Source organism: Lutjanus erythropterus, chromosome 21, assembly GCF_056507025.1.
Source record: "Lutjanus erythropterus isolate fLutEry1 chromosome 21, fLutEry1.hap2, whole genome shotgun sequence".
Lineage (NCBI taxonomy): Eukaryota > Metazoa > Chordata > Actinopteri > Lutjaniformes > Lutjanidae > Lutjanus > Lutjanus erythropterus.
In genome coordinates this window covers 1,462,224-1,477,238 of record NC_139337.1, presented here as the reverse complement: position 1 = coordinate 1,477,238, position 15,015 = coordinate 1,462,224, and the positions used below count along the sequence as shown (strand labels likewise).

The 15,015-nt window shown below is 40.6% G+C and overlaps 1 protein-coding gene across 1 annotated transcript in view; it reads right to left on the bottom strand.

The window, feature by feature from the left end:
• The window catches only part of cubn (cubilin (intrinsic factor-cobalamin receptor)), an 81,898-nt gene that overhangs the window by 23,234 nt on the left and 43,649 nt on the right, over positions 1 to 15,015 (bottom strand). Inside the window, exons 31-47 of the mRNA XM_084747165.1 lie at positions 14,465 to 14,646; positions 13,990 to 14,146; positions 13,691 to 13,807; positions 12,645 to 12,758; positions 12,399 to 12,527; positions 12,173 to 12,305; positions 11,379 to 11,584; positions 10,964 to 11,145; positions 9,862 to 10,054; positions 7,542 to 7,739; positions 6,308 to 6,454; positions 5,652 to 5,842; positions 3,507 to 3,675; positions 3,100 to 3,274; positions 2,020 to 2,198; positions 1,465 to 1,674; positions 726 to 866 (exon numbers count right to left, since the gene is read on the bottom strand). Coding sequence (XP_084603291.1) covers positions 726 to 866; positions 1,465 to 1,674; positions 2,020 to 2,198; positions 3,100 to 3,274; positions 3,507 to 3,675; positions 5,652 to 5,842; positions 6,308 to 6,454; positions 7,542 to 7,739; positions 9,862 to 10,054; positions 10,964 to 11,145; positions 11,379 to 11,584; positions 12,173 to 12,305; positions 12,399 to 12,527; positions 12,645 to 12,758; positions 13,691 to 13,807; positions 13,990 to 14,146; positions 14,465 to 14,646 — 2,823 coding nt within the window. The remainder of the gene's footprint in view (positions 1 to 725; positions 867 to 1,464; positions 1,675 to 2,019; positions 2,199 to 3,099; positions 3,275 to 3,506; positions 3,676 to 5,651; positions 5,843 to 6,307; positions 6,455 to 7,541; positions 7,740 to 9,861; positions 10,055 to 10,963; positions 11,146 to 11,378; positions 11,585 to 12,172; positions 12,306 to 12,398; positions 12,528 to 12,644; positions 12,759 to 13,690; positions 13,808 to 13,989; positions 14,147 to 14,464; positions 14,647 to 15,015) is intronic.

The following is a 15,015-nucleotide window of genomic DNA, read 5'->3' as shown; positions in this document are numbered from 1 at the left end:
CAGCACTCTCCTGGTGATGTTTCTGTCACCTGGACTGCCACATCTATCACAACTGCCCACTTCAATGGATGCTGTCCCAGCTTGCATCTTGCACCCCACTGCTATATGATGGACTGTCTCAGGGGCATCTTTGCACAACCTGCACTTTGGGTCCTGCCTACTAAGGCAGACCTCTGTCTCCATGGGTCTGATGCTTAGGGTCTGTTCTTGTGCAGCCTTGATTAGAGCCTCTGTGCTGTCTTTTCTAGCCACTTTTTCTGCTCCTTACATCAGAAGTGTTTGTGCAAGAAAATGGCATCAAAGAGTGGTTAATATGGATAACATGGTTAACATGGTTAAAAACTGTTACAATGGGGTGGCCTGGAGGCTCAATTGTTGGAACATTTGCTCACACACAGTGGCCATGGATTTAAGGAGTTCAACCTTTGAAATCTAAGAAATCAGTCACTGTTTAACTGTTGAAATTATGAAGGCTTCAAGTTCATACAACAAGTCTGGGTAGTAGATGATATTTTATTATAGAATATGAATAGTTTACCCTACACATTTTATTTTTGAACTAAAAACCCTCAGTGAGAGATTGTAATTAGTTTAAGCAGCTAGTGGCATAGCAAGACTTCAGATCTCCGTTAAAAAAGCTCACATGCATGTGAACTGCATATGTATAAGTAAATGTAATGTAGTTTGTGATCCCTAAGCAAACAACCCTGTAAAGATGAGTGTACCTTCAATACTGGCTTCAAATGAGAGGCTGAAGCCAGCTGCATTCACACTGTTGTCACTGACAAACTTGACGTAGGCAAAGCTGTCAGACGTGTCGATGGAAGCTGGAAGTGTACTGCCACAGTGTCGGCCCAGCAGGCGCCCTACACATAGTACAAAATAGGATCTTCATTTATTATCACGTCAGTGTCAAGGATCATATCACTGTTGCCTCAGTCCTTTCCTCCTTACATTTAATTCTTTTTCATTTCACTTTCATACAGGAACAGAAACTTATGTTGGGAAAATAAATGTACAATGTGTGACAACATATTGGTACTGAAACCACCAAACTACACTTGCCAACCATATCACAGTGCAGAAGGATATGTGCATTTACTCATGGACAACATTCATGAGTAGATTCATGCTTCCTTCTGTACGGTGATATGGTTGGCAGGTGTAGTTTGGTAGAAAGACAATAGTTCAGCGTGTTCAATGTGTGGATTAACTTGCATAACTGGGTCAAAAGTGTTAGGTACTTTGAGCACCACAAGCCGAGTGCCATCTAGTTCCATTATATTGGAAAGAAGGCAGACATCTCTCCAGCTGATATCTCAAAAACTCTGCAACTCTCGCCAAAACTATCAAGATGGATAAACAGCACTACAGGTAAGAAAAAAATATGTATTTTTAATACAAAGGGGATAGCACCTTTAAGACACAAAAACAGTAGCTGAAGCTGTCCTTTTGTATTCTCACCTGAGGCATTGTACTCTCTGATCTCCACATAGTCAGCAGAACATGATGGTGTGTTCTGCAGGTTGAAGTTGTCATAGCTGAGAGTGAGGTAGTGCCCTGTGGGCCCCTCCAGATACCACTCACAGCTGGAGCCGTCAGGATAATTGGACCCTGGGAAGCCGGGGCTGCGGATTGTACCCCCCTGACCTATGTATGTACCTCCACATGTTGCTGTGAGGAATTTGGGAAACAAAATGAGAGTAGAGCCATTAGTGTTCGGCTTTTTTCTTTTATAATCTTGATATAAATACTAGAAGTCATTTCTGCTGTTTCTTCATCACCATCAGTTTTTAGTTTCAAAGTTCTGATTTTAAACTCAGAATTCTGAAATGCAACTCAGATGTCTGACTTTAATCTCAGAATTCAAAGTTTAAAGTCAGAATTCTGGAAATAATGTCAGAATTCCTTAACTCAAATTAAGTAAAATACATTTATCATGTGGCTGTAATCCTCTGTCATAGTGTTTTAATTCATCCATCAAAAAAATCCATCACGCGCAGACTGTGATTTGTTTACCTATGGAGTACTTTGCCTTGAAGCCTTTGTGTGTGACACTGGTGTCAGTGCGGAACCTGAGCAGCATGGAGGAGCCTGTTGAATGCTGGGTAGATGGTCGGGTGTTACCACAGAGCCGGGAAATTAAGTCAGCATCAGAAGTTGAGCCGTCACGCAGCTCCAAGTAGTCGTACACACAGCTGAGGAATACATGAATAAACACCTCAAAACATCTCATGAACATCCTGATCCCCAAAGCATGGCTTCAAGATGACAGAAGGTGAATATTTCAAAAATAGAAATAAGGAATATTTTTAAACTTCCCAATGAAAGTTCAAGTTAGAGGGCAGGGTTCCTCCAACAATGTCTGCCCCATGACCCCAGTTTAGGTCTCCACACTCTCATGACCCCACCCCACCCCAGCCCACCCCAGTCAGCTGTCTCATAAATATAACAAGAGTGTATTTGTAATAACATCACATGAAAGGTATAGAGTTAGATCAGTCTCATAGAAAATAAATGCACACAGAAGGATACAAAAATGTATTTTGGGATATATATGTAACTGACTCTCTCCACAAATACATTTTTCATTTCACACAAAAATTCTACAAATCTACAAAATGTTTCATGTTATATCTTGAAAACTTATATTGTTACGATGTGACGACATATTTTTATATAATGTCAGATTATAACAATATGCTATCACGTTATAAAGTAACGTTTTATGCTCTAACAATAAGTTATCACATTATAACATGAAACAGCTCACATTATTAAAAGACAAACTGTATATTGTTATGACAGAAAAGGATCTTGTTATAAGATGATAAGTTTAACCTTAAAATATATTCTTATAAAAGCAGCTTTTCAAGTTATTATGTCATATTGATGGGGTTTTTTTGTTTGTTTGTTTTTTCATTTTTGGTGTGGCACCAGTATGCTGTAGATCTTATATCAGAATGATGATAGCTTTCTTATTGTAGGTCAAAGAGTATAAATGCATTTCACTGCATCTGTCAATAAATCATGAGATGAAACTTTCTGTAAATCTTGGCAGTATGAAGCAACAGCATGAAGAGAAAGCAGCAGGTGTACCTTGCATGGGACTCAATGTAGAATTCATCCTCAAAGTCAATCTGGACAGATTCTCCGTTGGGCACAGCTATGACCCAGGTACAGTCGCTGTTCTGAGGGTAGTTCTGTGGATAATTAGGTGAAGTGATGTACCCTGGAGGATCATTATCATTCAGCTCAATGAAGCCTCCACACGCTGTGGAAAAACAGAAAGAATAACTTTATATTGCACCACTTTGAAGCACCTAAATGAACTGACTTCTGCCTTCATCAGAATGTCTTCATTTCCACCAACATCTGAGCTGTTACATTTACTATAACTATCAATGGTTCCAGTTATAACATTGTTCTAATTCCTAGGTCTCTGATGAAGTCACTGATTACTTCATCATGTTATATGACACTGTGATGAACTCTATTGGTCATACCCCGACTGTGTGCTTCAAATGTCAGCTTGAAGCCACTGGCCTCATTGCTGGCATCAGACTTAAAGCGAATGAAAAGGTGGTTGTCAGTTGTCTGGAGGAGCGATGGTGGACTTGTACCACAGAGACGCCCCCCCAGTAGTGGAGATGAAGCATCAGGGCCATTCCTGACCTGTGGAAACAGCAGGGAATTAATAATAACCATGAGTCGTGAAATAAAGTTCCACCAAGAAAACGTTGTTGGTTCCCCTCAAAAGGAGCCTGACTCGCCTCGAAGTGGGCCATGTACCAATGGTGACGAACCTCCTTTCTGTCTTCCTCCAACAAGTGAGTGCTGTGATACTGAGCTCATGTGTGCAGGAGAGCAGAGAGACAGACGGTTTCAAAAGTCTCTTTATGTTCAGCTCTCACTACTTCTGTATCTTCACTCTGAATCTTTATGTATTTAAATGTAGCTGTCAGTGTTTTTTACTGTCAGGTGTCTGTTTTATTACACACAGCTAAACGACACACCCACTTCACCATATGACACATCCACATCACCACACAATGCTCAATTTAACACAGCACACGCCCATAGTGTCACACAATGCACCAAAATTGCTAAATGACATGCCCACTTTACCACAGCACAAGGCCACAGCGCCACACAACACAGCTAAGCTGTTAAATGACACACCCACTTCAGCACAGGACACGCCCGCAGCATCACACAATACACCAAAATAGCTTAATGACACACCCACTTCACCATGGGACACGCTCACAATGTCACACAACACATCCAAATTGTTAAATGCCACGCCCACTTCACACAGGACACATCCGCAAAGCATACAACGCTCTGAATTGTCACACGACACACCCACTTTACCACAAGGCACACCCACAGCATCACACTACACATCAAAATTGTTAAATACCACGCCCATTTCAACACAGGACATGCCCACAATGTTATACAACACATCAAAAACTGTCAAGCCCATTTAACCACAGGACACAGCTACAGCGTCATGCAACACAAAATGGTTAAATACCACACCCACTTCACCATTACGCCCACAATGTCACACAACACATCTAAATGGTTAAATACCACGCCCATTCACATAGGACATGCCCATAAATCATACAACACATCAAAATTGTTAAATGTCACACCCACTTCACAATAGGACAAACCCACAACATTGCACAACACACTCAGTTGCCAAATGACACGCCCACTTCACCACAGGGCACGCCCACAATGTCACTAAACACACTACAATTGTTAAACGTCATACAACACATAAAATGTTACATGCCACGCCCCCTTCACCACAGGCCACACCCACAATGTCACATAACACACTCAAATTGCCAAATGATACGCCCACTTCACCACAGGGCACACCCACAATGTTACACAACACATTAAAATTGTTAGACATCACACCCATTTCACCAAAGGACACGCCCCCAGCGCCAAACAACACATCACAATCTATAAATGACACGCCCACTTTATCACAGGGCACGCCCAAAACGGCACACAACACACCGCAATCTATATACGCCACGCCCACTTCACCTGAGGACACGCCCACAGCGCTACACAATAGCCAAACAGTAAATTACACACGCATGTCATCACAGGACACACCCACAGCGTTACACAATGCAGCTAAATCATTAAACACCACGCCCACTTTGCAAAAGGTCACGCCCACAGTGTTACAGAACACAACCAATTTGTTAAAGGACATGCCCACACCCACTTCTCTGTACTTATTGCATGGGTCTATCTGCATACTGTAAATATATTGTTTGCAAGCTCCCACAGGCCACATTAAATGCATACATACATGGGAGGAAAAAGCAAGATTGGGAGACTCCTCTCAGAATTAGGGCACTCCCCCACCACAAACAAAAAACACCCCTGAGCTGTTTATGGTGGTGGGTAAGCATAATTCCAGCATGAGAATATGTGTAAACAAGCAACAGGGTTCAGACTTGTTTCACGTCAATGGAGCAGTTTGAGGGTACATGCAGAAGAGCTTGGATGTCTTAATTTCCTAATTAGGTGGAATTATGTGTGTGTTTGGATCTAGTTTTGAAACTTAATTCATATTTTACTGATTTTGTGATCCATATGTTGTTTACCTCCAGGTAGTCTCCTGAGCTGCAGCCAGTTCCGTAGCCTTGAATCTGGAAGGGGCTCTGGAAGGTGACAGACACCCTGAAGCCAGGTGTCACCATCACATGCCAGCTGCAATCCAGACCAGGCAGGTAGTTCTGGGGGTAATGTGGACTGCTCAGCACGCCCCTGTCCACATGCAGGAGGCCACCACAACCTGAAAAGACAAGTATCATCTGATCAGTGTAGTGCAATATGTGGACAACGGGATATGACATGGGGAAAATGTTGCTGTTAAGCCAAACATCAAATGGATGTTAAATACTGGATGACCCAAAACTTTCTCCTGTTAAATTAGCGTAAATTTGTCTGTGATCACTCCCTATTTATTGCCTACACTGTATTTACTGCCATGGCACGTACACCTGCCTATCAACCTCACAGCCGGAATAAGACTGCAGGAGGCCACTGCACTGAGGGGCTTTATTATTACTATTATTATTATTATTATCATCCTAAGAATCCATCTTCTCTGACAGAAGGTGAGTTAAATGCTTGAACCAAAACAAAAGACTGTGTCAAAGTCCCTGCTGCACACTGTAGAGAGAAATTCCTGCCTGTAACTGACACTTCCAGGCAAGAGCAGAGCTGTTTGAAAATCCTGAGAGGAACAACGTCTGACCTCTGGAGTAGGAGGCGTTAAAGCCTCGGCCACTGACGCTGCTGTCTGTGGAGAAGTGAATGTACATAGAGTCTCCTGTGGAGTGGAGGGAGCCTGGAGGATCCCGACCACACACAGTGGCCAGTACAGGGGACAGACTGGTTGCACCTGGGAACACACACATACACACAGAGGGTCACATTTTTACTTGAAAAAATGAGTGATATGGATAATCAACTTTCAAAATAGTTGACAATTAAATTATCACCTGGCTCTACTTCTGTTACAACTAAGTGATTCCTCAAATGGTTGTTTTTATGTTTTTTCTTCTAACTTAGCCATTAAAAAAATGTTCCGATCAAGCAGCAAAACAGACAACAATACAAACACAAAAACAGCACTATACACTTTATACAAAGTGGTTATAATATTAGTCATACTCACGTAATACATGCTTACTGTAGATAAGCATATAAACTATTTTTTGACCTGACCCATGTATATACATTATATCTGGAGAATTTGATGGCTAGTATAAATGTTTTCAGGAGAGCATTTAAAAACTCTTAATACTGTTTTTGGGGTTAAAACTCTTACGGATTGGAATTCTAAGCACTGCTACAAAGACTGACTTTAAACCATTAAATGACATCATACTGCAGATTCTCTTCTCTCTAACATCCACACAAATACATATAGGCAGACATACCATAAATGATAATATCCTATTTACTAAAATGAAGTTTTTCCTCTTCACAGTCACCTCAGTGTTTGCTCATGGTGGGAACTGTTGGGTCTCTGTAAATATTATGTGTTCAGACTAGAGCTGCTCAATATGAAAAGTGCAGAGGTAGTTTCTGTTATGATTTGATGCTATATAAATAAAACAGACTTTACTTGACTTGATTGGTGTTGTGAAACAAGCGAGCAAATTATTCAGAGGCTGCAATATTCTAGTCCTTAGATAGGTCAATCTCCAAAAACACAGGATCCTACAGTCCCTGCAAGGCCCTGCCCAAACACAAAGCCCTCAGTTTTTAACACAGACCTTTAAAAAACAGTTTTATAATAAATATTTAAAACTTGAGCTCTCCAAACCCAGAATGAGATCATTCTGACGACATCATCAGGATTATTTTCTCAGAAATCACAAAGCTGCTCCAGAAGACAGGCAGGACACTATGAGCAGTTACCTAGTGCAAAAGTTTTTTTTTTTTTTCACCACTGTCTCATGCTGCTGGGTTTGGTGGCTTACCGTCTCTGATAACGAGGCTGTCAAATAAGCACATTGGATAGTCTTCTATGTCCAGAGACAGGATGTTAAACTCTACAGTCGAGTCTGGAGAGCGGATCAGCCAGGTGCACTCCTGGTTAAAGGGGTAGTTTTCAGGATAGTCAGGAGAAAAGAGGAAGCCAGGAGACTCCCCTGTCATCAGCACTCCCCCACAGGCACCTGACACACACACACACACACACACACACACACACACACACACACACACACACACACACACAAACAGAAAAAAGTTCATTCAGATGGTGCATATGTGAAACCAAAAACATAGTGATGCTTGTGAAAACATCCATTCACAATATAATAATTCAAATAGGCACATGTGATTAAGATTTAATTAACTGTACCTTTGTTTCAGAGTGACCTCATATACAGCGAGGATAAAGGGCATCAAGAAGACAAGGTGTCCCACATTTTGAAATATATTATTCTGTGTGCTCTAAATATTCAGCTCAGCTAAGCATCAGGAGCCACTTGGTGCCCAGATGAAGATCTAAAAAAATCATTTACCATTACAGGTTGCAAGACCTCATGTACATCAACATTGCCTTGAAATGATCCAGAGTTAAGTGTTGCCCAATCATTAGCAACAGTTCTACAATTACATAAGTTTAAGGTGGGCAGCGTCAATTACAAGTATCAGTTTTTTAAATAAACGTTTTCTCATTCATTTGGGGGAATTTTGTTCTGTATTTGTTTCACTTGCAAAATGCATATTTTGTCAAACCATGTGTCTGCAAACTGTGTACAAAAATTGTAAGTACACATGATCTATTGGGGAGGATGCATCATAAAGCATTTTTTAATTCTTTTGGGGGGGGGTGAAGAGAGGACAGGAAAGGGGGAGTGAGAGTCGGGAGATGACATGCTGTACAAACTAAAATTTCACATAAGAAAACATGGATCAACCTGACTGAATCTGCTGTATTAGTGCTGGATTTCATGGCTTGTTTCAGAATAGGTTAAAGACAGGTCAGATGTCTTTTGCAGATCTGAAATAATGTGCAATATGTAGCCTTTGTGCATGCAAAAATGAGTACAGCAGTTCAAATAGCGAGGGGGACACTGGGTGTAGTGTTCATGTCAAGTGAAGTAAGTATTTCAACGCAACATGTTTCCTTAAAGCTGCAGTAGGCAATTTGAACATATGGTGCATTCAAAGTCCACATGAACGCCCCCCTCATGTCATTTTCATTACATTGTGACCTAGAACTTCACAACATTACGTACACAACTTCTGTGTTGTAACTTCAAGTTCACAAGTTCAATTTGAATGCAGTTATAGATAATACAAAACCCTCTGTCTCTCTCTCTCTCTGTTGCCTCGTTTCACTCCACTAAGCCCCTCCTACCAAATGATGCACCAAACATGCACACACATTCTGCTGGGCTCAAAGCAGAACATCAGGCTGTCAGCCATTGTAACTAGCAAAATAACATCTTATATCTGATTCAGAGGTACAAAAAACATCAAGACATCTTGAACAGGGATGACTCTTGTTTGTACAGAGTTGCCATGATTGGCTAAATACATGCTAGCTAGACTGACTCCCTGGATGTAGACTGTGATCTAAGTTCCCCATTGCCACAGGAAACAACCTCTGAGCTGCAACCTACATGCTGAAAATGGCAAATTAGCACCTTGGGACACTAATGGTACGAATATGAACAAGTCAGCAGCTGTTACCTTTTCCTCTGCAGTGACATTTCAATGCATTCTGGGCTTTGCACCACCTAAAATGATTGTGATTGGTTTAGAGAATTTCAAACAAACCAGAGCATTTTTTTCCCATAAAGTGTGGAGCCAGGCCTGACACTATGTGCCAAGTAACCCAATTGACACTGACATTTTTTTTAAAGGAAACTTGAATTAAGATTGTTAAGGACAGACAATGGTCAAAATTAGTTACTTCAACCAAACTTATAATGAAATAATATTGCCTGCTGCAGCTTTAATCTCTGATGACACACCATGGTCATTTTATGATTTATTACATTAAATATATTCTAGAGTTCTCCTTTAATAAATGTATAGAAGTGTGGGTTTTAGACATTGAAAGGCTGCTGGCATTATGAAAATTCATGATATGTATAAGTTGACAAATTAAAGTCTTCAGCAATCATAGAAGGAGCTTTAACCCAACTCTGTACATACTATAGAAGTATCAGCAAGTTGAATATTCTTTATCTTAACACATGTACAGTAGCATGCAGTATGTATGGTTTATGTGCTGTATGATTTATGTAAAATGGCTCAGTGGGACTAACTGTTCTGTCTGACCTGGTGTGATGGTGGGTGGTGGTCCAGAGTCCTGGACAGCTGTCCATTCCACAAGGAAGCCTTTTCCTGTTACCACTGAGTCTGACTGGAACTGCAGAGTGACACTGCTTCCAGAGCTCCTGAGGGGAGGGGGCAGGTCCAGACCACAGAATGCGCCAAGAGGATAGAAATGCACAGTGGGGCCATCAAAGATCTGCAAGGACACAAGGATAGAGAGCAGAATTAATAATGATGATGATAATAATGAATGATATAATATAACATAATTTCAAAGTGTGTCAGTGTAAAACATAACCACTTATGTATCTGCATGACATTTATGGCTCATTTACTGTATTAGTTTTTATAGATGTTAATGTACCTTTCACGTTCACTTCTCAAACCAGGAGATCTGTCTCCTCACTTGAAAATCTTTTCTCTTTGTTTCCTCCTGGTAAATCCACCATCATGCTGCAGTCGCTGACACTCCTGCTCACACACCTGCTTCTCAAAGGTGATGAGAGCTGACTTTCTGATTGGTTTAATACGTTTGGCCTAAATTCACCCATGAATTAAACATAGCTGATAGGTGTATCCTGCTGTGCACTGTTGGCACAAGGGATGGGGCAGGACAGGATACCCCTGTGCCCCTGGTGCCAGCTGGCAAAGGTGGATTTGGACATAACTTGAATATATTAAGTCCACTGCATCTCACACTTTTAACTTACACTTTAGATCAATGTAAGATAGGGCCCTAACATCATCTGACATGAATAAAGCTGGGCAGAGATGTGAGAGGCTGTTCTGGTGCCCTACGCATGGTGTGTGATGTGTGTAGCACATGTAGCAGTGGTGCTTTTAGCATATCAAGCCACGACACACAGCTACATAAAAACAACACACAGGCCTATGCAATTGTTGAGGACATTTCTCATTATTATAAAATACTACATCAATATTTTGAGACGGTTTAGAAAAGTCTTTTACCAGTGTAATGAAATACTGTATGAAAAAAATGCATTCCATTACACTATCACACAATGGTCCAAACATTCAGTTGTTATATTGAACCAGCTGTAATAGTTAAATCAATGATACAATGTGATTGTGCACACAGTCTTACTTTGAGCTGGTCATAGTAGCAGTCATACAGGTCTTCTATGTCCATGTCCAAGAAACGGATCTGGACATAGCTGTCTGTCTCCACAGTGATGGTCCAGCGGTAGTTGGCATTATTGGGGTACGATCTGGGATAAAGAGGTGACGCTATCTGACCAAATTCCCCCGTCAAGTCATTACCATACACTGAGAAACAGAGAGCAAGTCAAATGTTAGGTTTTTCCCTCAATCAGAATTTGAGTTTTTATTTCAGACTTAACATAAGTCAACAAAAGAATGGACAGAGGTTCACACAACACAACTTACATACATGAGACAGTTACATCAGTAAGATATTTGTTGGACTAATGGCATTATATGGTTCTTCCTGACCACAACAGGTGCTGTATGATCCAACAGTCTCATGTGGTGACACTCACAGTGTGAGAAGGTGGCTCTGAATCCTGCTCCACTGATTGATGCATCTGAGACAAACTTCACCCACAGGATGTGACCCGTCACAGAGGTGTAGTTGGAGGGGAGCGAATTTCCGCAGAAACGACCAACCAGAGCCCCAGTGGAGTTTCCCTCTCTGATCTCCAGATAGTCATTTTGACAGCTATAGTCTCCCTGCAGCTGAAAGATACTGAACAAAACACAACAAAACACAAGGAACACGGATCAAGGATCATCTCATCTCGTATGTCTACATCTATCTATCTATCTCTCTCTATATATATGTATATATGTATATGTATATATATATATATATATATATATATATATATATATATATATATATATATATATATATATATATATATATATATATAAGTATATATATATATATATACGTATCTCTCCATGGGCGCTTCTTGCTGTCATCACACCTGAAAACATGACCATAGCTGCTAGAAATTCAATTTTTATCCTTCAGTTATCTTTTTCTTATTCTTATTTTTTATCATTCTCATGCAACACACCCTATGTTACCTGAACAACCTATGTCACAAAGCATTTCACTGCAAACACTGAATGAAATTCAAATGAGCACTTGTTAAGAGCATAGGTGAGGAACTTCATTCATGTTATGACACCTAGGCAAGTTTGCTGAAGAAGGTTGTGGGATACTGTCACCAGCACCAGAAAAACTATTAAGTGAACCTGGAGTTTTGAATATTTCATCACAGATTTGCAAAGTCAAGAATGAACCTGCACCCTCAAACTGACTCACATGAATGAGAGTTGGAGACGGTTCCCTGGTGAGCTCCTTATGGTCCACACACACTCCATGTTAGATGGGTAAGCATCTGGATAGTTGGGGCTGTTAAATGCTCCAGTCTCCATCACCAGATCACCTCCACAACCTGAACAGAAGAGGTGAGAAGGATGAGTCTGCAGTCATCATGTCTCAGTGTATCCAGACAGAGTTGAGAGCAGTGCACTCTGGGATGTCTTACTGGATGTGGAAGCTGAGTAGGTGGCTCTGAAGCCTTTTTTGGCGACGGAGGAGTCAGAGACGAAGTTGACCACCAGAGCGTTGCTGAAGGATGTCACTGGGTGAGGGACTTCATAGCCACAGTAACGCCCTGACAACATTTGACAGCATATTTTAATTAGAGTTTGAAATTGTATAGGATTGTATTCATTAAAAAAGCTGTTGACTTGTTACATGTCACGTTTAAACACACACTGAATATAGGTACCTATGGAAGGTGCCTGGTAATTGTCTCCATCCAGGATCTCTACAGCATCATGGGAGCAGTTGGAGTTGATGATCTCTAACTCAAAGTCAGTGAAGGACAGGGTCACATGGTTGACTGGGTGAAGAGAGCAAAGTCAGAGATTAAAAATACACAACATTTTGAGTATAACAACATGTGCAACTTATTCTTGAGTCTTAGGACAAAACTGTATTTTGAGGGGGTTTAGATTTTTACTCTTCAATTATGCTGGAAAATATATTTTAAAAGATCAAACTCTTGGGTATTAAACCTTGTAACCGAGTGATTTAATATTTTTATTAAATGTAGACTTCAAGTTGATGTCTTACAGAGTTGACAAAATGTTCATTTCACAGCAGAGACATAGTGAGAAGCCTTTTTATATCTTAAAGTGTCTCAAAGTTCTCTTAATATTAATCAAAATACACATTTTAAAACCATAATTCTTATTTAGCTTTGATTTAGAAGGACTACAGAGTTGACATGTTATGGTTGAGACACATCTGATAGCAATATTATTTCATGAATTTGTCTAAAAATAGAAAGTTTATCAGTGCTTGAGCAGTATTCCTACCATTTTTTAAAACAGGAAATGAGACAGGAGTCTTTAGGGTATAGCTGACCCTTTGTATACCTGATTAAATCATGTTTTTGTAAAAATCTGACAGAGTTGACAGGAATCCAGGACAGCTTTAAAGGGCCAATATTTTTGTTTGTTTGTTTGTTTTTCTTTACAAAAAACTATTTTAAAACAAATGATTATAATAGCACATTTTTACACCTATGTTATCAGTAGATATTGTTAGTTTTAGATTTTCATACATTTCATACATAGAAAAAATATAGAAATATAGAATATAGAATAGAAATCCTCAAAGAAAACATTTTCATTAAAAAACAGAGTTGGTGCAAGTTTTCATAAATTTTAAAAGTTTTTAGAGGACATAATTTGTCCCAGTTCTCATGAATGGCTGCTATACAACAATAAGGCTCTGTGGTCTGACTTGAAGCTGACTGAGACAACTCACATGGCTCCTGTGCTCTGATGATCCAGCTACAGTTCTGATTGGGTGGATATGGTGATGGGTACTGTGGTGATGCAATGGCCCCACCAACATTGTCTGTTGTGATGGTTGCACCACAAGCTGTTGAAAAGAGAGAGATGGAAGTCAACATGAGAGCATTAAGAGACAGATAGATGTGTTGTGAGAGCAGCACGGCCCAGTAGTCTGCATGTGGCGTAGAAAAGTGAGAACTCAGAGGATTGATGGACTTGATATTCAGCCAAGTTGCATTGAGTGAAAGAGAGATTTGAAAGGAAACCCACCCTGAGAGAAGCGAGCACTGAAGCCACGGTGGCTGTGGCTGGAGTCAGACCTAAAGCGAACATAGATGGTGCTCTGAGTGGAGGTGATGGAGGGAGGAAGACTGGTGCCACACACACGAGCAAGCAGAGGAGAAGACATGGACGGACCATCATAGATCTGCAGAGGGACAGATACGTGGTGCATGTAGCTTTACCTGTTAAAAACAAGCCCTGCTACCTGTGTGTCATCAGTTCACACTCAGTTCACACAGATTCTCACCACCCAGCAGAGACAATCAAACTAAATTCACAGTCCCAAAAAATGTACAAATTCACATTCAGTCTTCAAACTGTAACTGACCAACATGCAACCTACTTTTATTTTCTAAACTAACAAAATATAAAATATGAAATAAATAGGGCACGGACTCTTTAATAGGTCAGCTTTAGTACAATGCTCTTGAAGTACAAACTAACTGTTTCTGAAGTCACTCACAGCCACATAGTCCCAGCCACAGTTGCTGTGATATTCAATGTCCAGGTCAGAGAAGTTGAAGAAAACACGGTGGTTGGTATCCACGCTGATGACCCAGGAACAGTCCACATTGTTGGGGTAGCTGCTGGGATACTGAGGAGAGTGGATCTCCCCTGATAGAGCTGTGACTGGACCTCCGCAGCCTGCAGGAATGATGACACGTGATGAAAGGTTATTCAGAGTGGAAGACTGCACAGCTGGTATCTGATCTACATGAATGCATATGTGTCTCTGAACTATATGTGTATGGTGGTGGTGATGATGGTGGATCATATGCTTTTTGTCCTCTCCTCTCACATAACAGTTCATTCCATAGTGCTTCACTCTTGGTCCAGGAACATTGCTGACAGCCAGGTGCTACCTCTAACACACAGTTTGTAGCTGGTTCTTTTCCCTGAACAGTTTCACCAGGAGTTTTACCTTTGTTTCACTCAGTGTTTAATTATTTTGTTGAGCAATCAAGGTGTCACTTTCCAATTTTCAATTCTGACTTTTTAACTCGTATTTCTGAC